At 32.3% G+C, this 25,178-nt stretch overlaps 1 protein-coding gene across 1 annotated transcript; it reads right to left on the minus strand.

Annotated features, from left to right (window-relative positions):
* Nucleotides 1–765: 765 nt before the first annotated feature.
* On the minus strand, nt 766–23,751 carry LOC131074057 (peroxidase 5-like). Its single transcript, XM_059218922.1, has 6 exons — nt 23,670–23,751; nt 23,236–23,351; nt 19,552–19,683; nt 1,803–1,994; nt 1,269–1,438; nt 766–1,192 (listed from the first exon to the last, which is right to left on the minus strand). The coding sequence occupies exons 1-6, from the start codon at nt 23,749–23,751 to the stop codon at nt 766–768; spliced, it is 1,119 nt and encodes a 372-aa protein (XP_059074905.1).
* Nucleotides 23,752–25,178: the final 1,427 nt, after the last annotated feature.

The following is a 25,178-nucleotide window of genomic DNA, read 5'->3' on the forward strand; positions in this document are numbered from 1 at the left end:
GAATTAGTGTCTCTCTCTCACCACGGGCTACAAAATCTGCTTGGAGGGGTGGATAGGGACTAAACCACTATGGAGGGTTCACATTGCACCTCAAGTGATAAAAGAAGAACTATGGATAAGAAGCTTACACTACCTCACAGAGCTCATAAGGTATGCTTCCAGGTATTGCTATTTGCTTAGCCTCAATATCGTTTATGATGTAACTTACATTATGAGTTATTATCTTGTTAAATTATTGCTGCTCTAATTGTATGCTACTTGTTATCATGATTCATGCATTGAAAAAAAATAAAAATTGTGTGTGAATTTGGATCCTTTTGGATTGTCATTACATTCTAGTTGTTGTTGGCTTTCATGTTGCCCTGCTGAATTTTTTGCTTTGTTATAGTAGAGTTTTTTCACTGGCTGTGCATCCCTCAGGCGCTCTTAATGTTGCGTTTTGGATATGTAATGGTATGAACTTAACCCGCTTTTCAAAACAGTATGATAAATCCCCTTACAGTACAGGCTATGACTCACACGTCAGTTTTTATTTGTCCTCTAATTAAAATGAATATTTCAAACTCAATGTACATTGAATGCTTCCTCTAACATTATGACAGAAATCATCAACCTCGGTTGATTGCGAAGTTTATTACTACACCATTTATGAACATCAATTCCCATGTTTCACACCTCTTCAAAACAATCTCATAAATCATCTCCCCACAGCAAGCTCATTTACCCAAGACAAGGCCAAACTCACCCTGTAGAAAAAATCTACACTCAATTCCTATTTACGATTCCGTAGTTCTTTCTGATTTCACCTTGAGATCCAGTGAGGACGTCAATGGTGCCCATCTTCACCATTGCGTTGGCAAACTTCCTTCGCCATAATGTTGGGTACCTTGAATTAGCCTGCACCATTTTTCGAGTATCAGAATTTGTGATTAAGGTATGATCATATGTTAGTAGTCCCCTGTTTCTGAGAAGTTCGCTGTAATACACATTGTCCAGCTTGGCTGGTGTAATGCTTTCCAAAGGTACAGTTGGGTCAGAAGTCATTGCACGTGGACATTTAACCTTGAGACTCTTGGCTAGTTGAGGGTCTAATGAAGGGTCTGCAACACCGGTGTTGTTGAAGTTGTAAAGCCTATCATGAAACGAGGAGAAATGCGAGACACCAATGGAGTGGCACTTGTGAAAGAACACACTAACATTGATTAAAAGTTGCATTCATCAGATATAATAACTTCGGTCTATATCTTAGTTTCGATATATAGTTGTACTTGCCTGATAGAAATACCACGTCTTCTTGATAGAGGCCTTTCTGCTCAAATAAATCTGTCAACTGTTGGAAGTTGAAGAAAGAAGGTGGTAAATTGTTAATGATTTCTGCCTCTTTTAAAATCCTTCCATCTTTGCGTCCGGCTGGGACATACCAGCTAATTTTGCCAGCCTGCAAAAATATAGCTTTACATATGTTATGCACTCTATTAATAACACTGTATTACACACATATCTTTTTGTTTGATTTAAAGGATATGTTTAAACCAGTTAAAGATGACGAGGGTTGGGACACTTTTGTGAATATTCAGATCTCACTGATGTATGAGATAAATTGAGTGACTGGCATCCACCTCCTTCTCTCTACTATTTCCATCTAATAACATCTAATGAGTTGTTTCTATTTATTTTATTACTATAACTTAATCCAATTCAGATTTTAAGAATGTAATTTTATATCCACCATTTTAAAAAAATGTTTAAACATCAAAGCCCAAGAATTAAGTTTTATTTCATCTCTCCTAGTTATGTGTTACCTCATATGAACTATCTCGTGCAGCAAATGCAATTATGTCGGCGCACGACACTACTTGAGGACAGACAGATTCTATTATCCTTTTCGCTTCATCGATCACTTCAAACCCACGAAGACTTGGGAAATTTGCAGGTGAATCTTTCTCCGCTTTATTTCCTGGTGTAGAGTCTATAAGAATTGATCCATCACAACCCTGTGCGAATGATAACATTGTCGTATCAAATTTTACTGAGTTTTAAATCATACATGAAATCAAGTAAATTGAATTGCTTAGCCTCACAAAGCAATCGTGGAAATGCATTCTTATAATGGGCCCAGCTAAAGTAGGATCCTTCTTTAGAGATTGTGATACAGTTCTGCTGATAATGGATTCAGCTTGAGGACATCTGTCATAGCCATCTGCTGGAGCAAACACTATACATAGCACTGCCAAAAGAGAAAGGCCGATCGATTTCTTCATTATTAACTTCTCTCCACAATGTACTCTTAATGGTCAAATACCCCTATAACCCTAAGCTTGAAGCTCTTTCTTCTTAAAGTTGTGGCCTTGTAGAAATTATGATATATAACAGAAGAAATTCGTTCTGCAAGATTAAACTCCTGAAATGATCTATTTATACACGAGAGGTCACCCTCGATACAGACTAGAGAATAAAACTACCAAAATATCCAACGATGTTTAATTAATTAAATATTAGTCAAGCCTTACATGTCTAGCTACAATCATTACATATATTAAAAAGAAGACCTGTATTTTGACATTACACTTTACGCGTTTTTGCATCATGGCCCATTGTTTAATGCAATCTCTGGGTATATCCTTAAATTTTAATATACAGTAGCTTGAAATATATAATGAATGTCTTGATATTACACATAGACGACAAATGGAAAGTGCAGAGATATTGACTATGATTGCATACTGGCTTTACATGTTTGTTAGGATAAAATAACAATCTTACTCTGTCTAAATGGCATATACAGTGAAGAGTAAGTTCTTTCTGAGCTCAGCTGATTACTTATTATAATTTTTGAATGATTCAATTGTTTCATCATTTTTTATTTCGTTATATATTGATTATGAATCTTCAAGAAACTTCTCCACAGTTGACTGCTGGAATTCTCTTCACAACTTTCTGGACTCAAACAAATATTGACTACGTCTCTGCCTTTTTTTATTAACTTGGTCATATAAACAAATATTAACTACGGTATAATATATATCAAAGACCAGTCTTAGACACAGGAAAATGTTCTCCTCTTGCGTTGTGTAGCAGTTCTTAAATAGTTTCAAAACGGATATGAAATTGCAAATTAAACTGCCAGACGTCAATAACAACCATGCCAATCTTTATCTTAATCAAAAACAACCATACCAATCTTCTTTATTTTAATTAGAATGCCTCAGATAATCCAAAAGCTACAAGATAAGAGCATTTACTCTCTGTGTGGTTGAAGTTTTCTAGTTTAATGCTTGACCTGGATAATTCAATGGTTGCATCTTTATTATTATATGTATTTTTTTACCTCTATTTATCCATTGAAGTTTCCAAAAGTCAATTTGGTAGTTCTTTAGAGATTTAAATATATTTGTAAAAGGCATAAGAGATATTATGATGTATAAGAAAATGATTAAGAGGGCATTCCAAAGTTATGACATATCATAGAACAACTTTATATAGTTGGCAAATGATCAATAATTGAGTATGGGTTATATTGATGTTTATTATGGTATTTTTGGATCTTGTTTAATTTTAAGTTAATGTTTTATGGTACTTTCTATGTCTACAAGTCTATACATTAAAAGTTTGAGATGGTGACAAAAGAGAGGAATATTTTGTAGGGTTATGCTATCAAATTTATAAAAAGAAGGAGGATCTTAATCTCCATGGAGGATTGAGCTTGGTATTGTATTGCAACTAATTTGTTGTTTTTTAATAATACATTGGCTTAGTGATTTGGAGGATGTGCTTTAGCTGAAAGTGTTTTCCTAGGGTATATTTATTTCAATCTTTCTTGTAGTTAATTTATTTTCCATCTCTCTCATTCTTTCTTTTATAAGTATTATTTGTATGAATATAATAATTAATAAAATCCTTATAAATTTGATTAATGTGCTAATTTTTTTGAAGGGTTATTGTGGAAGTTCTTGGAATAGTTGATAATTGTAAAGGTCTAACATAATTAATAAGGGTTCTATGTCTTCTTTCCTTGATGTTTGGTATTAGAGAAAAGTTGTTTTTGTAGTTCACATGTTGTTACATGTGGTTGCATGTGACTTTCATGTTTCTTATATGTATTTACATATTATATATGATGGATCCATGGTAGATTGGTTCTAAGAATTCCCCCATTGTTGATTTTGCATCTTAACAAGCTTGTGGGGATGTTTTCAAAGGATTTGGTTATATATTATTCTAAATATTTGAGAAAAGATTGTATAACGAATGTGGTTAGTTATTTTTGAAAATAGTATATGAAGTACTTATTGAATAGTGGACAGGTTCAAAGAGCCGATCATGTATATTATTGAACTACATGGTTGTGACCTAGAACTCCTATTTAGAAATATGTTACTACTCTCCACAATAGTGGTTGTGTGCCTTTATCCTATGGTCATATTCAAATAATAGTGTTCATATTAGGTAGCTTCTCTTGTCTACTTGGTCACATGGGAAAACACTAGCTATGTTCAATACCAAAGGGAGTGCTCATGTTGGGTTGATGGATTTATCTCTTAACTTCATGAAAGCACTAGATGAAATTAGCCCTTAGTTGAATATGGGTTATGGAGTTTGTATTTTGATGACTTGAAAACTCTAAGAAAAATTGCTCCTATATTTTCATGTACATAGTGATCATTGTGGAATTTTTCTTTTCTTGGCTTGGATTTTATAGAAAACCTTCTAATTCTTTTGGATATTTTTACTTAAAATTTCCATATTCACGCTACATTAGGATTTATAGGTGTTACAAATTTCTTATTTTAAAACATGCAGTTTGCATAATTATGACACTCTAATGTTCTACATTACAATTGATGGATTCATGCAAATATTGTTTTGCATTCTCTACATGTTAAATAAAATCTATGTTTTTGTAGATATGTGAAGAGACAATTATTTAAGGTTTCTATATGGATATAGCTATAGATTTTTATAAGTGGTTTGAGGAGGTTGGTTATCTCGTTCTCAAGTGTGAAACTAGGTACATTCCTTGTCACTTAGCTTTTCTACAAGGTTTTTTATTACGTTCCTAAACTATCGATACTCTATACAAGTTTATAAATAATTTAATATAGAGTTGATTTGGTGTTTGATTCATGAAGAATCTATATATTATCTCTAGTTGTCACCACTTAACATGTTATTATTGTGATGTTAAATATATTTCTTATATTTTTGGAGATATATATATTTTTCCATTTCTTTGGTTTTAGTTGGTGCATTAGCCATGATTTTTAATCACTTTTGAGATGTTACATGTGTGTATATCTTATGTGTCATCTTATTTAGGTTTTCTTTCGTATGTGAAATTAGGACTTCACAAATTAGACAAATAAAGATAATAATTTTATGGAGCCACCTCATATTAAGGGGGATTGAAGTGGATTGATACTAACCAAAGAGTATTGAATATAAATAAAATTAATGCTTATTGCTTCAGATGAAATTGAATTTGAATTAGGTTTGAATTACAATGCTAAATATAGGACAAACACTGAGAATTTGACATAAAATGTCAATAACAATAAGTTCTAGATGTCATGCAAAACTGTAAAATTGAATCTATGGATGTGAAATATATCAAAACCGATATAAAAAAATTGGGTTGTATTATCGAGACCAAGAGGTGTGAGGTGACTTAGTACTTCAATATTGGATGGAGACAAACTAATTTTTTTTTTGACCAGAATGACAAACAAAATCTCCTATTTGAAGCTTATAAAAATTATTTGAGACCAAGAGGTGTGGAGCCACCTAATCCTTTTCTTTTCACACCTATAAAAGTTGAATATGATTGTCATTGTCTACTCTACCAAGTTTTATGCTTGAGGCTCTTGAGTCAATTTCCTATGCACTGAATAGCAAAAAAATTCTTGTTGATGGGGGTTTTCCTAGGTCAAACCCCAATTGTGGAATTAACCTTTAAATTAAAATAATATTTGAACTTGATAATGCAATTGAATTAATATATAATTCTTTCATTTTGAGGAAAGGCTAAATCTTAAAATGCTTGAAATTGAACTTGATACCTTGATGAATTTTTCTTAAATCCCCATACAAGGGTTTAGGATATCATGTAGAATGTGTGCATAGAATGTTGATCATGAATGATTGAACTTGAATTGACCTCTCCTTGAATTCTTGATGAATTTTTTATTGCTTGCTCACTTAGTCTTGAATTTTCTAGAGTATAATTAATTTCCAAATTGAGAGATCTTGATATAGGCTCCCAAATGAGAGTGGTGGGGTTTATTTTATACCTAACCATGCCACAACTATTTAAATTTTTAGAATAGACTAACATGAGATCAAATTTCCTAAATACAAGAAGTGACCATTGAAAGGTCCAATTTTGCACACTTTTTGGGAGGATTAGCATGCTCAGGATGTCTTGGTCATGTTAATCAGAACTCAAAGTTAAATAGGAGCTAGAGAAAGTTGAAAATATATATTCCAAGATGATGTTAATAGAATCAAAGTATGTACAAAGTAATGGTAAAGTACAAAGTCAGATTGAAAAAAATTGACCAACGTACCAAAGAGAGAAGACACACCAAGCCTCCAAGGACTTAGATTCATATCAATCTAATTTTGAGATAAAAGGAGAAACACATGGAGATTATGGAAAGAGAATGACTATTCTTATCCTATTAACACTTGTTCTTACTGTGAGTCATGCTATATTGAAACAAATTGAAATAAAAAGATCAGTGCAAAAGATTGCAAAGAAAAAGGCTCAGCTTGCAAAGTAACACAAACATGGGTGCTACAACATGTACCAAACATTTCATGGTGTGAGAAAAAGTGTACAGGCCAAGTCTCATGGTGTGTGGACAAAATGTAAGATTGAGTAAAGTGTATGCCCCCACATTAAAGTGAGTGTGCATGCTTGACTGGTAGCAATAGCTTTATGGTAGAATACATACATCCAAAAGAAAATCACCTTGTCAAAATGATATGCCCCCAAGAAAGGACAAGGCAAAGGGAAATGATCATGCAAAACATATAGGAAAAATCACATGAAGGATCATTACCTTGGGTCATTATGTACTTATAATAATAAATTTATATCAAGAATAGTTTCAGTGAATTTACCTCATCCCTCAAAGGTAATGGAACTATGAGCACAATGGAAGAAGAGCACATAAGATGATTAAACATAACTATTTTTGGGTCAACATGGAAGAGACCAAAAAGAGACCTCAATACTTTTCATCATTCCCAAGTAGAAAACACAAAGGCACATTTACTAACAATAGAACATATATGACATAGAGTTGATGAAACTATAGAATAATTGAGATACAAAAAAAATAGCATCACAATAGATTGGACCTCTTTATTACCTTGCATCAAAAGAGTAACAAGGGTCATCCAAAGAGAACTTAGCACAAGATGAAGACATTTCAAGCAACACATCATTGGGGAAGCACATTACTTACAAGAAGACACACATAAGAATCTATGGCATACATGAAACTAGTCAAGAAAATATTTCACCTCCCAATATTGCTTACCATCACTTAGAGATGGTGGAAAGGATGCAAGAGGACAAACAAAGAGCATGGTAGATGAAGCTACTACAATTTTTAAATAAGGACCATTCTCTACTAATGTGCCACTCTTTTTGTTACTAGGAGCTACAGTTATCGATTTTGAAAAGTGTGAAGAGAGCTTATGATTTATCTCAATAAGTGGATACATATCATTGGAATCATTAGAACCAATATTGTTAGCATCAATAAATATATTAACATCAACCATATTAATCATAGTAGGATCTTTAACATAAAATCATTTTTAACTATGGTGATTTAATTTGAGCTTCCTCTCTAGGGTTAGGTAAACGTTGGTCAAATCAGACAAGGGAGATATTTGGTGTCTTTGGGGAGGAAATAGTTTGTGAAGCAAGTTCAGAAGGCTTGGCATGACATCTTCATCAACATTCTCTCACACAATGATTTCTCTTAGTTTTAATCAAAACTTTTGAAGGTCAAGGATCAATAAACATAGGCTTCTTTCCATATCTTTTAAGAGGAGGGATGGGAGAAACCAATCTAGGTTGAGAAATACAAGTCTTTAGAGAAGAACAATAACAAAAAAACATAGAAAACACCAAAAAGGGACCAACCTATTGATTAAAATTACTAAGAGATTTCAATCCCTTTGTTGTCTGCCATTCCTTTTTCACCAAATCCAACTGCTCCTAAAAAAAAAAAACTTAAGCATTGAATCCTCAACAACTACATTAACATTGATGGGAAGATTAGAGGAATTGATTAGATATTTCTATTTTTATTGATCTTTAAGGAGTCTACTCTGAGCCATAGACACTACATCCTCCCTCCTCCTTTCCTTCTCCTTCTTCTCCTTTTGGTATACCAGCTCCTATTGCAAAACTTGTATAGAGAGGACAATGCTCTTCACCAAGTTCCTATAGTACTCTATGAGCTCTTTATTGTTAATAGTAAAGAACCCCTTATTTTGATTCAGTTTAGCCACTTTTGCTTCCAGTTAGGGATTTTTAGCCTTTTTCTTGATATATTTATTTCCTTATCAATAACCCTCTAGCTCTCAAAGGTTTTAGCCATTTCTTTGGTTTTCTCTTAGGCTCGACTATAAATTTCTTCATTTGGCCATTCCTAATATTTCTCAAACAACAATTTTTCTAGAATCTAGACTATGTGTTTGGCCTAGTGGATTTGTTCTATTTTCCATTTATAAAGTTCCATATGGGTGTTAAAGGCACAAAATATTTCTTTAGTTTTTTGTTGCAACTTAATGTAGAGAATATATTGTGTTTGGGTGGGTTTAAAATTGGCAATTCCTTAATTTCCATGGGGTCCTCCCAAAGAGGAGAAAGAAGAGAGACTTGATGGGTGACATTTTGGTTAAGGTTATCAAATTACCTAGAGATACTAGAATCATAATTGGAAGTCTCCTAACAATTATCTATATTTGGCATATAAGAATCATTCTAGGACTCATCATTGTAACCTAGTGGTTTTGAGAAACTCACCGTTTTACCTTTCTATTTTTCTTTGGAGGCCTAGAAATTGAGATCAACCAAAATGGTTGAGGTCGAGGTACAAGCCCTATGGGTAGGATTAAAATTTGATATAGGGGTCAAGATAGTAGCCGAGTAAGTTGTGCCCAGGGTGACCAACTTAGGGATTTAATGTTGAGCAAGTAAATAGGGGTTAACAATTATGGGCTTATGGTTAAAGGTCCCAGGATGAGGGCCAAGTTATGTTGAAATAAGAACATAATTATGTCCTAGTGAAGAGGGGTTTTCTATGACCTATAAATTTTAGACATCAAATCTTCAAGAGAAATAAACAACCAAAAATGAAAATTTAATTTTATTTGATGTCAAAAGTGATTAAGCAAAGAGAATAGAAAGACATGAAACCTTTTGTACCTTTTTTCTAAGGTGACATAATGCATAAGTATCTCAATAACTCTCGAACAAGCTTGCAAGGGATCCTCATGATTAAACCCACTTTGTAGATGGTTCACTTTCTCACCTTTTTTGAGAAAACTTTTCATGGCCTCCTCATAATCACATTTCATCTTCTTATCCAAGTGCACACCATTGTTAGGAATACTAGTGGCTATGGAAATAGCCTTGACTGAGGTCTAGAAATAAATCCTACTCACCATGACTAGACACTTCTTTGATGAGCTAGCGAATTCCCTAAGACAACGCAAGATTGAGACCTTGCGTAGATAGGATGTAGAGAGTGAAATTACCGGCTTCTTATATATTCTTACTTCCTATTTGTATTTACAAACTCATCATCACTAGGTTTCATTTGGATTGGGTTGTCATCCATAGTATCTTATTTACAAACACAAAGAAGAGTGACTAACACTAGAGCTAGATGATATAGACATAGGTAGGACCTAGAAGTCCAAAAGGTAAAATTAAAAAACGTGGGCTTCACCATGGAATCAAAACATGTGATCTGCATTAATGATAATGAGAATTAAATTAAAAATCCAAACTTTCGACAACATTAGCCAATAATGAGGACATGTCCTACCATATTGAAAATCATTAAATTGACTTGCAAAGTTGACAATAAAATCTATAGCGTTATTTCCTTCTCTAAGAACATGGAGGATAATATAATTTTGGAAATTTGAGATATTAAAGTATGCATCATAGATCATGTCTTGCACTTGCTACTTGTATGTAGCTTTGTTATTCAATAGATTGACAACGTTGCTCAAGTCAACCTCAATTATGATGTTATACATTCCTTAGAATTTTCAAATTTGAATCCCTCTCCATGCAAATATCACCTCAAAAAAATGATATCTTTACACCCCTAGATTAATGGAATAAGAAAATAAAATTCTTCCCTTATGGTCATGTAGGATGCAAAACCCTCTTGCTTGCGTGGGATCCCCATGGGAGCAACTATCAAAATTTAGTTTAAGCTAGCATTGGAAAGGAGGGGGTATTATTTTTAAGTTCATTTTGTTAGAATATTTTTCATATTGAAAGTGAATTTAGTTTATGATATTATATATTTTTAAAGTTTTTATTCATTGTGGATTATTAAATTTGTAAGAATAGATTTGATTTAGATTGTTAATGGGGAAGTGCATTTGAAATTCAAGGTTCTAAATTTAAAAAAGAAAAGATTATAATTAACCCATCTTTTTACTAGTTATTGTGAGTGATTTATGTGTTATAATATATTTAAAGTTATCTGCTATGTTTTTTTTAGGAAAAGCACAAGGGCATATATATATAATATTAATATAAGAAAGACAGTATGCATAAGAGATATATGATATGATTCAGGGATAAAACTCAACTTAAATATATATAAAGTTAAAAATATTCATCTTTAAATAATAATAATCCCATCCATAACAATGACATAAAACAAAATTCTGATGGTTCAAATGTATGATGAGCCCCAAAATAGTCATTAGTAGAACATCAAACATCACTTAATATCAAAAAATACCCAAAAGATGAGCAACCTTCAACTACAAGTAATTACAGACTAACATGGAAGATGTAGTAACACCAAATAATATTTTACTCCTTAGAAGATCCTTTAATTCTCTTTGTAGAGGGGGAGGTGTGTTGGTTTGTTATACCACAATCCTAATGCATATCACAGTCTAACAACTCCTTAAGACTTTGGAGGCACTTGCGAAAAAGAATTCTCAGTCAAGAAGTAGAAGAGAATGTCATTTTCTTAGAATATGAGGAAGTTTTACTTCAAGCCTTCATAATTAATGAGCAATGTTAGTGACCTAAACTTGTTCTAAATATCCTCTAACTGCAATGATTCAAGATGATTTTCAAATCCATATAAAGCTCAACCCAAAGGTTTTTCATGCTAGATTTTTACAACAATATTGAATGATTTATAAGTTGATGTGACTTCTAGACTCTTTTGGATGTTTTCTCTTAGAAATAATGTGTCAATTAGTGCTTTCCCTAAAACTAGAGATATTTTGAGCTAGCACAAATAGATGTAAATTTATAGAAAATTAATATAGGCTAGTTGAAAAGAGGATGTTCATTTAAGTTCATGTGATAATCCTTCTACTTGTGGCAATTAATCTTGAGTAAAGAGATCTTCACCCTTAGAGAGGGTTGCTCCAACATTTGCCAAGTAGTCTGCTACCTAATTGTCTTCTTTGTAGAAATGAATGATTTCATAATGTTGGAAGAATCCAAGCATACCCCATATTTAAGAGAAAATATACTTTAGCAATAAATAAAAGAGTTATTTATGTTCTAGGGCATTAATGGTAATATGAGAATCTCCCCCAATAACTAGATGAGTGATGTTGTGCTTTTTTCTTAATTTTAGGTTGAAGAAAAATGTTTTTGCTTTAGCAACTTTGTTAGTACCATCTACAATTTTGCAATCTATAGCCACCATTACCTTTCCTTCTTGGGATCTTACTACACAACTATCACTCAAACATCTTGGATTACCCTTCGTTGATCTATAAATTTTATTTTTTTAAAAACATGTAGGAGGTGATTTCCTTTGGATTGATGTTTTATCTATCTTATTTAGAGCCATCATCGAAAGACCACCTTTGAAAGGAAGATAAATCTGTTTCAATTTCAATAGTACATGAGAGTCTTAATAAGTAAACATAGAAGAAAGGTTCTTTAAGTTTGAAGTAGAGACTCACATTCTTTGTTATTATTGTTTCAGTTGAGTCAATAACCTTTTCAACTAGCTGATATTTTTGTCTAAAAATTCTCTTATTCCTTTCCTACCAAAGATTCCATAACAAAACAGGGTGGAGATAACCTAGATATCTATAATGAAATATTCTTGATAAAGTATGGGCCAACTCTCAAGAACCTCTCTTAAAGTATTTGGAAGAGGGTATGTACAGGATCATGGTGGGCTAAATAGTCCCTTAAGTGGCAATTAAAATTAGAAAAACAAAGTTAGGCAACTTGACGTAATAATTTGAATGTTACCAATATTTCAAAAATATGTAAGAATAAAATCTGTAGAAAATTGAATCTAGTTTCTAAGCTACTATTTTTCTAAATAAAATAAATCTGTTTGACAAAAAATTGAAATTTAAATGCAATAGTACTAAAATTCTAGGAAAAACATAAGAAGCAGGTGTCTATCTGACCAACCTAACCACAATCAAATCATAATATTTTTTTATAAGATTTTAGATATAAGAAAAAGACTCATGTCTAGATATGACACACATTTAAATTTTTTTTTTTTGAAATAAATAATTAATTATAATTTTTTACTACAACTTTTTTAAAAATATGAAAACTCATATGTTTGACCATCATAACTTGGTCAAAAATTTATGATTTTTTTTAATCCTATAGTATACAAAGCATAGAATGGGACACATGTTTCAAATTTTAAAAATGTGGTACCATTTGAATGTTATATATATATTTTCATCAGCCTATCAATTAGAACTTTAGTTAGAATATCACCACTTTTGAGCCCATAATAGTCCTACACATACCCAAGAGGTTCTTTTTAATGAATCTTACCTTTAAGCTAATTCCACCACTATGTAAAATTACATTGGACTAAGAAATGATCAGTGGTCTCAATTTCTTGATTTTAAATGACATATGAAAAGTTTGGAGTGATTCCAAGATGGGCAAGATGATCATTTGTACTTGTATCTTATTATTTATTATTGTCCACACGAACACCCCAACTTTAAGAAGAACTATCTTATTCCAACAAAAACTAAAGACCTTAGATAAGCATGACATGTCAGTAAACATAAAAAATTTATACCCTTTCTTAACATTGTAGCTTGTTGTTGGGGAAGAAAACCAAACTAAAAGGTCTTCCTTATTAGCAAGGTGAATATATCTATCTTGTAGTTGTTTCTAGAGTGACTCTTGTTGATTTTTTATAGTTAGTGTGAGAGATAAATGGGTTCATTTGTATCTCAAATCACCATTTTCATACTAGGTAGTCAAGTAATCCATTACTCGGGATCCCCAAAGAGGGTTAAAAAGTATTTTTCTTCTTGGAAATTATGGTTGTTTATTAAAGGAGTTTTACCTAACCTTGAGTACTCCATAAACCTTACCTTTCCTCCATCTTGATTAATCCATAAAAGGTGAGGTAGAATCAATGATATGTAATTTAAAATAAAATTGCACACCTTTGAGCCTTTTGGGGGATTGGCCATCGTAAATATTCTATTAGGTATATCTGAATCTATGTATTTTGTATGAATAATCTTGGCCCACTTAGATGATCATTTGGTGTATAAGTTCCATGCAATATTTTCTCCCAAGGATTTTCTTTTTTCTTCTAACCAATGAATACCAAATCTTGAAAAATATTTTGATTTGGAATTTTTTTCCCAAGAAATTAATGGGACCTTTTTCTTTTCATCCATGATAACTCTCCATAGAAAAGATCTTAATTTTTCTTCCTAAGACACTAAAATTCCTTTTAGGATTTGGAGGATTTGCACGCTGTGATTTGGGATTATAGAAAGGATAAATTTTAGCATCACTAGTCTTCCCAAAAAGGAGAGCCATTTACTTTTCCAAGAGGAAATCCTATGTTGTATGGAAGTGAAAGGATGATTGCAATAAGTTGCATTGTTAGCTCTGATGAAGAGAGAAAATCCCAAATAGTTACAAGGGAGTTAATCCTATTTAAATCCCATAAATTTGAGAATTTGAGATGCTATAAGGGTTGAAGTGTTGAAGAAGAACACTTTAGATTTTTGAGGATTAATTTTCTGACCTGAAACTAGACAATATTTATCTAGAGAATGTTTTGTTATTTTATCCTCTGAAATCGATGAGCCTCCCATCAATCATCTACAAAGAGAATATGAGTCGTAGTCATATAAGAGCATGGAAATTTTAAACCTTTCCACATAGAAGTTTGATGCTGGTGATTGATGAATCTACTCAACCCTTCAACCAAGATGATGAAAAGGAAGGGTGAAAGAGGATCACTTTCATGAACTCCCAGTGAAAAAGAAAAGAAACCACATAGGCTAACATTGACTAATATAAAAAAAAATCTCCTAAGATACAAGACAATATCCCTTTACATCATTTTTTACCAAAGTAAATCGGATAAGGATTTTGTGAAAGATACTCTAGTTAACTCTGTCATATGCCTTTACCATATCCAACTTTGTCAACATAAAGGAGATGTTGGTTGATTGAATAAAGTGCAAGATCTCATGTGTTATTATAGAATATTTCATTGTTTAAACCTTCTTGGGAAAAAACCACCTTTCTCTTCTGATACAATTATTGAAATGAAAAAAATTAAGTAGAGGGAGATGGCCTAGCTGGATATTTGTAAATTGTATTGCAAAGAGATATTGGTCAATATTTAGAAAAATTTAGGGGATTAGGACCTTTTGGGATAAGAGAAATTAGTGTAAAATTAAGGGTCTTGAGTAATGTACCATTCTTTCTGGATTATTCAATAGCTAATTAGAGTTAAAGGCAATAAAACCTGAACATTTTTGAAAGAAAAGTGATGTTAATTCATCAAGGTCTGGAGCCTTAACCACATGTAGAGAGAAAATCACCATCCTTAGTTCTTCCATAGAGAAAGTTTTAAATACAAAATTGTTCTCTTCACCAGATATCAAGTTTGATATGCAACCCAAGATTTATTTTCTATTGCTACAATGTTTTTAGTTGCATCATACTTAGCTAAAAATTTGGAAAAGAATCTTATTGCCTCTTTTTGAATATGTTATGTTTATTTCTTCTACAATCATGTATATTTTATTTCTTATATATGTTGCCAATGCCTATTTCATCAAGATTTTCATGTGTCAATACATGTGTCTACATCTTGCTTAATTTACTAATGGACAAAGATTTAAAAAATGTATATGTTTCCATTGATTACTACCATACCAACACATACATTAATTCATCTCTTAAAAGAAATGTTGACCTACATAAAATCTCTATTAACCCACCAGATGTAAGTTAACATTTTAAAAATAAACGATTGAATTATAAAAATTAGGTATTGCAAATAAGGGTCTTAGAAAAATCCCATGAACCCCTCACATGAATAAGCTTGTTTTGAGAGCTAAAGAAAGAAGAAAAAATAAGGCACCTTATAATATAAATGTCTCTTCAGTACGACATGAAATGTGAACACTAAAAACAGGGAATACTTTTTGTTTTATATGAAAATATATTAGAACATGGTGTCACCTATGTTAGACTAAATCTAAGAGTCTATTAATGAATGTGACTATTGAGATGTGTAAAAGTAAGCATTCAAACTAGACACTTAGAATTCAAATAGTAGAAATTAATTAATTAGCTTGGACATAAGTACAAATATATAATGCATAGGAGAGATATCCACCACACAAGAAAGTAGCATGAAATTCCATATTCTTATCAAACAACATCCACAAAAGCATCCTTATCCTTATTAAATGTCGACTCAAGAACATGGCCATAATGAATGGCCCTAAAATTGAGATATGATTTCACGTGAATGATATGTGAGATTCCTTAACATTAACCATAGGCTATCAATCTAAAATTTGACGTTGAATTAGATGTTTCATGATAACTAGCATAAACAAGGAAATAGATACTAGAGGACCAAATTTTTCTCGAGGACAATTACAAGGAGATTGGATCATAGTTCATGCCATATGACTATACTCATTCATCTTATTGAATTTTTCTAGGTTGTAATGCTCACCATAATGAAACTTTATTGACATTTGAGTATTACAATGTTAAATTTTTTTTTATTTTGTAAACTTTACCATATAATGATTTTGATTAGCCCAATAATAACTAAAATGGAAAAAAAAATAAGGCATGTAAACAATTAAGGAATAACAACATGCTAAGGTTTAATATTTATGTCTTCCTCCATGTTTCACTATAGGATATCACCCATTTTCTCAGGTCACACCAAAATAAATCACCAATTCGCATATATAAATAAGGTGGTTATAGAATCTATTTAGTCAATCAGAAAAAAGGGTAAAATATGACTTTCGCTATCTTGGTAATATAATGCTTCTAATAGAAGATTAGTACCCTAAATCACCTATGAAACTCCTCCCAATGTTGTTCTCATGAAAAAGACTTCAATCACCATAAATATAGCTTGACACAAAGAATACCTTCCACTCTACAGTAGTGCCAGATCATTGATCCCACAATTGTACAAAAAATGGATTGAGATACATAGAAGGATGAGTCACGATGGAAAAAGAATCACATCATTAATAATAGATCAAGAGAAAAAAATAATGCCTAATCAGCAACAACATATCAACCATCAAATTCCTATGCCAAATACAGTTGTGCCTGGCATAGCTGGACTCTTAAAAAAAGTGCCAAAGTGATATAGAATGACTTAGAAGGAGATAATTTATTTTGATTTCGCAAAGCACTTCCACCTTTTCACAAAGTTGTGTAGCCTTGAAGGATTAAATAACTAAAAGCTCATACACTATGCTAAGAAGAGAGCTAAACAAAAAATTATTATATTCTATAATAATTGAAACAATATAAACTTAAGGCTGTGCACACAATAGAGAAAGAAAACTCATCTCTATTATTCATTCACTGAAAGTATAAATAGAGAATTAATTTATTAATGTTTGTAGTCTGATTACAAATTAAAAATAGTATTTGGTTTAGGAACAAACTTCTCTATAGAAAGAGACTACAAATAATGAATTGCAACTTAACAACCCATTCTAAAGAAATAATCTAACAAAAGAACCTAGACAACAAATAATTACGATCTACAAAGATGCAAATTATTAGATTGCTAGAGAACACAGTTTACTAAGAAAACTAGAGTACCACCGTTGAGGCTCTTAAAATTAGCCACCACCACTGTTATAACTAAACTACCATTGCCACCGCTGTCACCATTGTGAAGCCAAAGCTAATGGTAGTGATCCATGTCTTCAATCTTCCCGTGGATGAACAATGGGAATGAGGACCAACTGTGTCCTTAACTGAACAAAACTTGTTCTAGGAAAAGGGTTGGTAAATATATTTGCAACTTTATCAGATGTAGAATAGGACTGCAATTCCACATGCCCTTCTTGAACTAAATTTTGAATGAAGTGGTGGTGGATCTTAATGTGTTTGGTGTGTGCATGAAATATTGGATTCTTAGTCATAGCAATTGTACTGTTGTTATCACAAAAAATGGTAGTCGGATATTCCTGAATCAAATGAAGATCTTCATATATCCTGCAAATCAAAATTGCTTGACAACTAGCTATGGTTTTTTCCTATATATGTTATCATTATAACGTTCATACCATTTAGATTTTAAAAATGTGATTGGTACCATTTAGATTTTTAAAATGTGATTTTAGAGGGTTTGATTCTTTTCTAGATCTCACTGATGTATGGGATAAATCGAATGATTGGAATTCACCTCTTCCCCTCTCTACTATTTCCATATAGGGATTTGTTTCTACATATCTTATTACTGGAATTTAGCACAGTATAAATTTTAAGAATGTAATTTTATATTGCCTGGTTTTTCTTGAATATATAATGATAAACATCTATTCAACTAAGAATGGTTTTTTCAAAGATCAGAGTCCATCGCAGGACTGCAATTCCACATGCCCTTCTTGAACTAAATCTTGAATGAAGTGGTGGTGGATATTAATGTGTTTGGTGTGCATGAAAGATTGGATTCTTTGTCATAGCAATTGTACTATTGTTATCACAAAAAATGGTAGTCGGATATTCCTGAACCAAATGAACTTCAAATATCCTGCGAATCCAAATTGCTTGACAACTAGCTGTGATTTTTTTCTATATATATTATCATTATAATGTTCTTACCATTTAGATTTTAAAAATGTGATTGGTACCATTTAGATTTTTAAAATTTGATTTTAGAGGGTTTGATTCTTTTCTAGATCTCACTGATGTATGGGATAAATCGAATGATTGGAATTCACCTCTTCCCCTCTCTACTATTTCCATCTAGGGATTTGTTTCTACATATCTTATTACTGGAGTTTAGCACAGTATAAATTTTAAGAATGTAATTTTATATCGCCCGGTTTTTCTTGAATATATAATGATAAACATCTATTCAACTAAGAATGTTTTTTTCAAAGATTAGAGTCCATCGCAGGACTGCAATTCCACATGCCCTTCTTGAACTAAATGTTGAATGAAGTGGTGGTGGATCTTAATGTGTTTGGTGTGTGCATGAAAGATTGGATTCTTAGTCATAGCAATTGTACTGTTGTTATCACAAAAAATGGTAGTCGTATATTCCTAAACCAAATGAAGATCTTCAAATATCCTGCGAATCCAAATTGCTTGACAACTAGCTGTGGTTTTTTTTCTATATATATCATCATTATAACATTCATACCATTTAGATTTTAAAAATGTGATTGGTACCATTTAGATTTTAAAAATGTGATTGGTACCATTTAGATTTTTAAAATGTGATTTTAGAGGGTTTGATTCTTTTCTAGATCTCACTGATGTATGGGATAAATCGAATGATTGGAATTCACCTCTTCCCCTATCTACTATCCATCTAGGGATTTGTTTCTACATATCTTATTACTGGAATTTAGCACAGTATAAATTTTAAGAATGTAATTTATATCGCTCGATTTTTCTTGAATATATAATGATAAACATCTATTCAACTAAGAATGTTTTTTTCAAAGATCAGAGTCCATGAATTAAGTTATATTTCATCTCTCGTAGTTATGTGTTATCTCATATGAAATATCTCGTATAGCAAATACAATTATGTTAGCGCACAACACTACTTGAGGACAGACATATTTTATTATCCTTTTTGCTTCAATAATCACTTCAAACCCACGAAGACTTGGGAAATTTGCAGGTGACGCTTTCTTTGCTTTATTTCCTGGTGTGGAGTCTATGAGAATTGATCCATCACAACCTTGTACACATGATAACATTGTCGTATCATACTTTTCTCAGTTTTAAATCATACATGAAATTAAGTAAATTGAATTGCTTACCCTGATGAAACAATCGTGGAAATGCATTCGTATAATGACCCTAGCTAAAAGAGGGTCCTTATGTTGAGCTTTTGAGACCGTACTATTGATAATTGATTCAACATGAGGACATCTATGGCTATAATAACCCACCTTCATAAAATGCAAGATCTCATGTGCTATTAAAGAATATTTCGTTGTTTAAACCTTCTTAGGACAAAACCACCTTTCTCTTCTAATACAATTATTGAAATGAAAAAAGCTAAGTAGAGGGAGATGGCCTTGGTGAATATTTTGTAAATTGTATTGCAAAGAGATATTAGTCTACATTTAGAAGAAATTGGAGCATTAGGATATTTTGGGATAGAGAAATCGGTGTAAATTTAAGGTTCTTGAGTAATATACCATTCTTTCTAGACTATTCAATAGCTAATCAGAGTTAAAGTCAATAAAGACCCAACATTTTTGAAAGAAAAGTGATGTGAATTCATCAAGGTCTGGAGTCTTATCCACATGTAGAGAGGAAATCACCATCCTTAGTTCTTGCATGGAGAAAGGTTTGAATACAAAATTATTCTCTTCACCAAACATCAAATTTGAAATGTGTCCCAAGATTTCATTTCTATTGCTATAAAAATTTTTAGTGGCATCTTACTTAGCTAACAATTTAGAAAAGAAGCTTGTTGTCTCTTTTTTAATCTACTATGTTGATTTCTTCTACAATCATGTATATTTTATGTCTTATATATGTTGCCAATGCCTATTTCATCGATTTTTTTATGTGTCAATACATGTGTCTACATCTTTCTTAATTTACTAATCGACAAAGTTTAAAAAAAAAATATGTTTCCATTGATTATTACCATATTACCAACATATAGATTAATTGATCTCTTAAAAGAAATGTTAACCTGCATAAAATCTCTATTAACCCGCCAGATGCTAGTTATCATTTTAGAAATAAAAGACATTGAATTATAAAAATTAGACAATGCAAACATGGGTCATAGAAGATTTTTGTGAAGATAAAGTGAATTCCATGAACCCTTCACATGAATAAACTTGTTTTGAGAGCTAAACAAAGAACAAAAAATAAGGCATCTTATCATATAAATGTCTCTTCAGTATGACATGAAATGAAAACAATAAAAATGGGTAATCTTTTTTGTTTTTTTTTATCGAAAATATGTTAGAAGATGGTGTCACCTATGTTAGACTAAATCTAAGAGTCTATTAATGAATGTGAGTATTGAGATGTGTAAAAATAAGCATTCAAACTAAACACTTAGAATGAAAATAGTAGAAATCAATTAATTATCTTGGACATAAGTACAAATATATTATTCATAGGAGGGATATCCATGACATAAGAAAGTAGCATGCAAATCCATACTCTTATCAAATAAAATCCACAAAAGCATCCTTATCCTTATTAGAAGTCCACTCAAGAACATGGCTGGCCATAATGAATGGCCCTAAAATTGAGATATGACTTCATCTGAATGATATGCAAGATTCCTAATCATTAACCGTAGGCTATCAATCTAAAATTTGAACTGTTGTTGAATTAGATGTGTCATGATATCTCACATAATCAAAGAAATAGATACTAGAGAACCAAATATTTCTCAAGAACCATTACAAGGAGATTGGATCATAGTTCAGGTCATACGAATACACCCATCCATCTTATTGAATTTTTCTAGGTTCCAATACCCACCATAATGAAACTTTATTGATCTTTGAATATTACAATGCCATTTTTTTTTTATATTTTGAACTTTACCATATAATGCTTTTGATTAGCCCAATCAATTTTAAAAAGAACTAAAATGGAAAAAAAAGATAAGGCATGTAAACAATTAAGGAATAACAACATGCTAAGGTTTAATATTTACATCTTCTTCCACATTTCTCTATAGGAGATCACCCATTTGCTCAGGTCACACCGAAATAAATCACCAATTCACATATCAAAATAAGGTGGTTATAGATTATGTGACGTATAGATGCTTTCAATTTTTTCAGCTATTCAGTCAATCCAAAAAAAGGTAAAATATGACCTTCACAATCTTGCTAATATAATGCATGTAATAGAATATTAGCACCCTAAATCACCTACAACACTCCTCCAAATGTCATGCTCATGAAAAAGACTTCAATCACCATAAATATAGCTTGACACAAAGAATGCCTTCCGCTCTGCAGTAGTGCCAGAATATTGATCCCACAATTGTACAAAAAAAAGATTGAGCTACATAGAAGGATGAGTCACGATGGAGGAAGAATCACATCATGAATAATAGATCAAGAGAAAAAAATAATGCCTAATCAGAAACAACATATCAACCATCAGATTCCTGTGCCAAACACAGTTGTGCCTTTCATAGGTGGACTCGTAAAAAAAGTGCCAAAGTGATAAAGCGTGACTTTGAAGGAGATAATTTCTTTTGATTGTGCAAACCACTTCCACCATTTCACAAAGTTGCGTAGCCTTGAAGGATTAAACAATTAAATGCTCTTACACTATGCTAAGAAGAGAGCTAAATAAAAAATTATTATATTCTGTAATAACTGAAACAATATAAACTTAAGGTTGTGCACAAGATAGAGAAAGAAAACTCATCTCTATTATTCATTCACTGAAAGTATACATAGAGAAATAATTTATAAATCTTGGCAGTCTGATTACAAATTAAAAATATATAGTAGTTGGTTTAAGAAAAAACTGATCTATAGAAAGAGATTACAAATAATGAATTGCAGCTGAACAACCCGTTCTAAAGAAATATTTTAGCAAAATAACCTAGACAATAAAGAATTGCGATCTACAAACATGCAAATTATTGCATTGCTAGAGAATGTAGTTTACTAAGAAAGCTAGAGTGCCACCATTGAGGCTCTTAATATTAGCCACCACCACCATTATAACTAAACTACGACTACCACCACTGTCACCGTTGTGAAGCCAAATCTAATGGTAGTGATCCATGTCTTCAATATCCCCCTGGATGAACAATGAGAATGATGACCAACTGTGTCCTTAACTAAACAAAACTGAACTGGTTATAGGAAAAGATTTGGTAAATATATCTGCAGCTTTCTTGGATGTAGAAAAGGACTGCAATTCCACATGCCCTTCTTGAACTAAATCATGAATTAAGTGGTGGTGGATCTCAATGTGTTTGGTGTGTGCATGAAAGATTGGATTCTTAGTCATAGCAATTGTATTATTGTTATCACAAAAAATGGTAGTAAGATATTCCTAAATCGAAAGAAGATCTTCCAAGATCCTACAAATCCAAATTGAATGACAACTAGCTATGGTTGTTGCGATGTATTATTCTTTTGTGAAAGAGAGAGCCATAATTGACTATTTCTTAATACTCCATGAAATAGCTCCAAAACCAAGTGAGAAAACATAATCATATGATTTTGTAGAACCAACTGAACTGGTCCAATATGAATTTTTGTCACCAACTTGCTCAAACTTTCCATTAGGAGAGTAATTAATGGGCCAAAATTTTGGGTAGCACTCACATGACTTAGGATTCTTTTTGTAGCTCGCCAATGAGTCTCATCTTGAACCTGCATGAACTGAGAGATAAGGCTCATAGCATACATGATATCAGGTCTAGTAGTAGTGAGGTACATGAGGCTCCCAACCACACTTCTATATAAGGTGGCATCTACGTAGGAGCTTACATATTTCTTGGTCAATTTCTCATTACGTGTGACAAGAGTGGCAACTGAAGTGCATGACGCCACTCTAAACTTCTTCAATAAATCAGCTACATACTTGGATTGAGAAATTGATATACCTTCAAAGTTATGTTGAACGTCCACACCAAGAAAATAATTCATAAGTCCCAAATCTATCATCTCAAATCATTTCTTCATTTCAAATTAAAAATTCTCCATGATAGGTGTGCTATTATCTGTATAAATAAGATCATCCATATAAAGGCAAACAATAAGAATATCATCACTCAAACATTGGATATAAAGGGTTGGCTCAGAGGGACTTTGATGAAACCCTTTCTTTAGGAAATAACTATCAATCCTTGCATACCATGCATGTGGAGCTTGCGTCAAGCCATAAAGTTCATTCTTGAGCTTGTAAACCAACTTTTCTTTACCTAGAATTTCATAGCCAATAGGCTGGTCCGCATATATCTCTTCATCAATGTAACCGTTCAAGAAGGCCGATTTCACATCCATCTGGTAAACTGACCACTTGTGTTATGTAGTAATAACCAACATAACCTTGACTATATCAAATCTTGCAACTGGAGAAAAGGTTTCTAAATAATCTATTCTAGGTACTTGGGCAAATCCTTGTGCAACCAATCTTGCCTTGTGTCTTTTCACATAATCATCGACATGATACTTAACCTTGTAGATCCATTTCACACCAATTTCTTGTTCCCCTTAGGAAGTTGCACTAACTCTCATGGATTTTTTTTCAATTTCATGTATCTCTTCATTCATAATATCAATCCATACTTTGTCTTTAATTTCTCCTTCATACATAGAAGGATCAACTTGAATTGAACTAAATAAAGAAAAATTAATAGTGGTATTCATATTAGAGCTCCTTTGATAAGTTTCATTCAAACTTCATACCTTTTAGAAAGGATTGGGACTGGATTCTGAACTTGAGCTATCAACTGATGATGAACTATATGGAGAACTCAATGGACTATAACTTCGAGGGCTCACACTTGATCTATCACTGAAGCTGGAACTTCCACTTGAACTTGTGGGGGGATGAGGAGCATTATCATCTTCAATACCCACACTGAGTGGTGTGGTTTGTTGATCACCTTTCTTCCATTGCCAGAGTTTGTCTTCATAAAAAACTACATATCGATTGATGATCAATTTCTTTGTATTAGGATTGTAGAATTTATACCCTTTTGTAGTATCAGAGTACCCCACAAATATTCAAAGCTAAGATTTTGCATCCAAGTTCTTCCATGTCTAATCTAGAACATGAACATAGGTTGGACTCATCCAAATACACAAAAGTGAGCCACTAAAGGATTGTGTCCACTCTAAGCTTCCTTTGGAGTCATATTCTTAACCAACTTTATAGGGCTTGTACTCAAGATATACACTGTGGTGGCTACTGCTATTCCCCAATAGAAATTAGGAAGATTTTTGGGCTGCAACATGCTTCTTGCCATCTCCATTATGGTAGGATTCTTCCTTTCAGCAAATCCATTTTCTTGGGGGATATAGGGTGCAGTAAGTTGTCTTTTGATCCAATTAGTAATACAAAAATGAAAGAATTCTTTAGAATTAAATTATCCCCCTCCATCTATTTTGATTATTTTAAGAGAATACCCACATTGTTTCTCTACCAAAGCCTTAAATTACTTGAAACATGCAAAAGCCTCTAATTTATTCTTGACAAAATAAACCCAGGTGTGGCATGAGAATTCATCAATTGAAGTCAAAAAATAAAGATTCTTACCCATAGATTCCTCTTGCATGTCACCACAAATATCAACATGCACAAGCTCTAGTAGATTTTTCTCCCTCCATGATTTGTTCATTGGGAAACTATGTCAATATTGCTTGCCAAGTGCAGGGAGTCCTCTCACCATATTCTTCTTATGAAACCATAATCCTCAAAAATTTAC

The sequence above is a fragment of the Cryptomeria japonica genome, chromosome 4, assembly GCF_030272615.1.
Source record: "Cryptomeria japonica chromosome 4, Sugi_1.0, whole genome shotgun sequence".
Classification (NCBI taxonomy): Eukaryota; Viridiplantae; Streptophyta; class Pinopsida; order Cupressales; family Cupressaceae; genus Cryptomeria; species Cryptomeria japonica.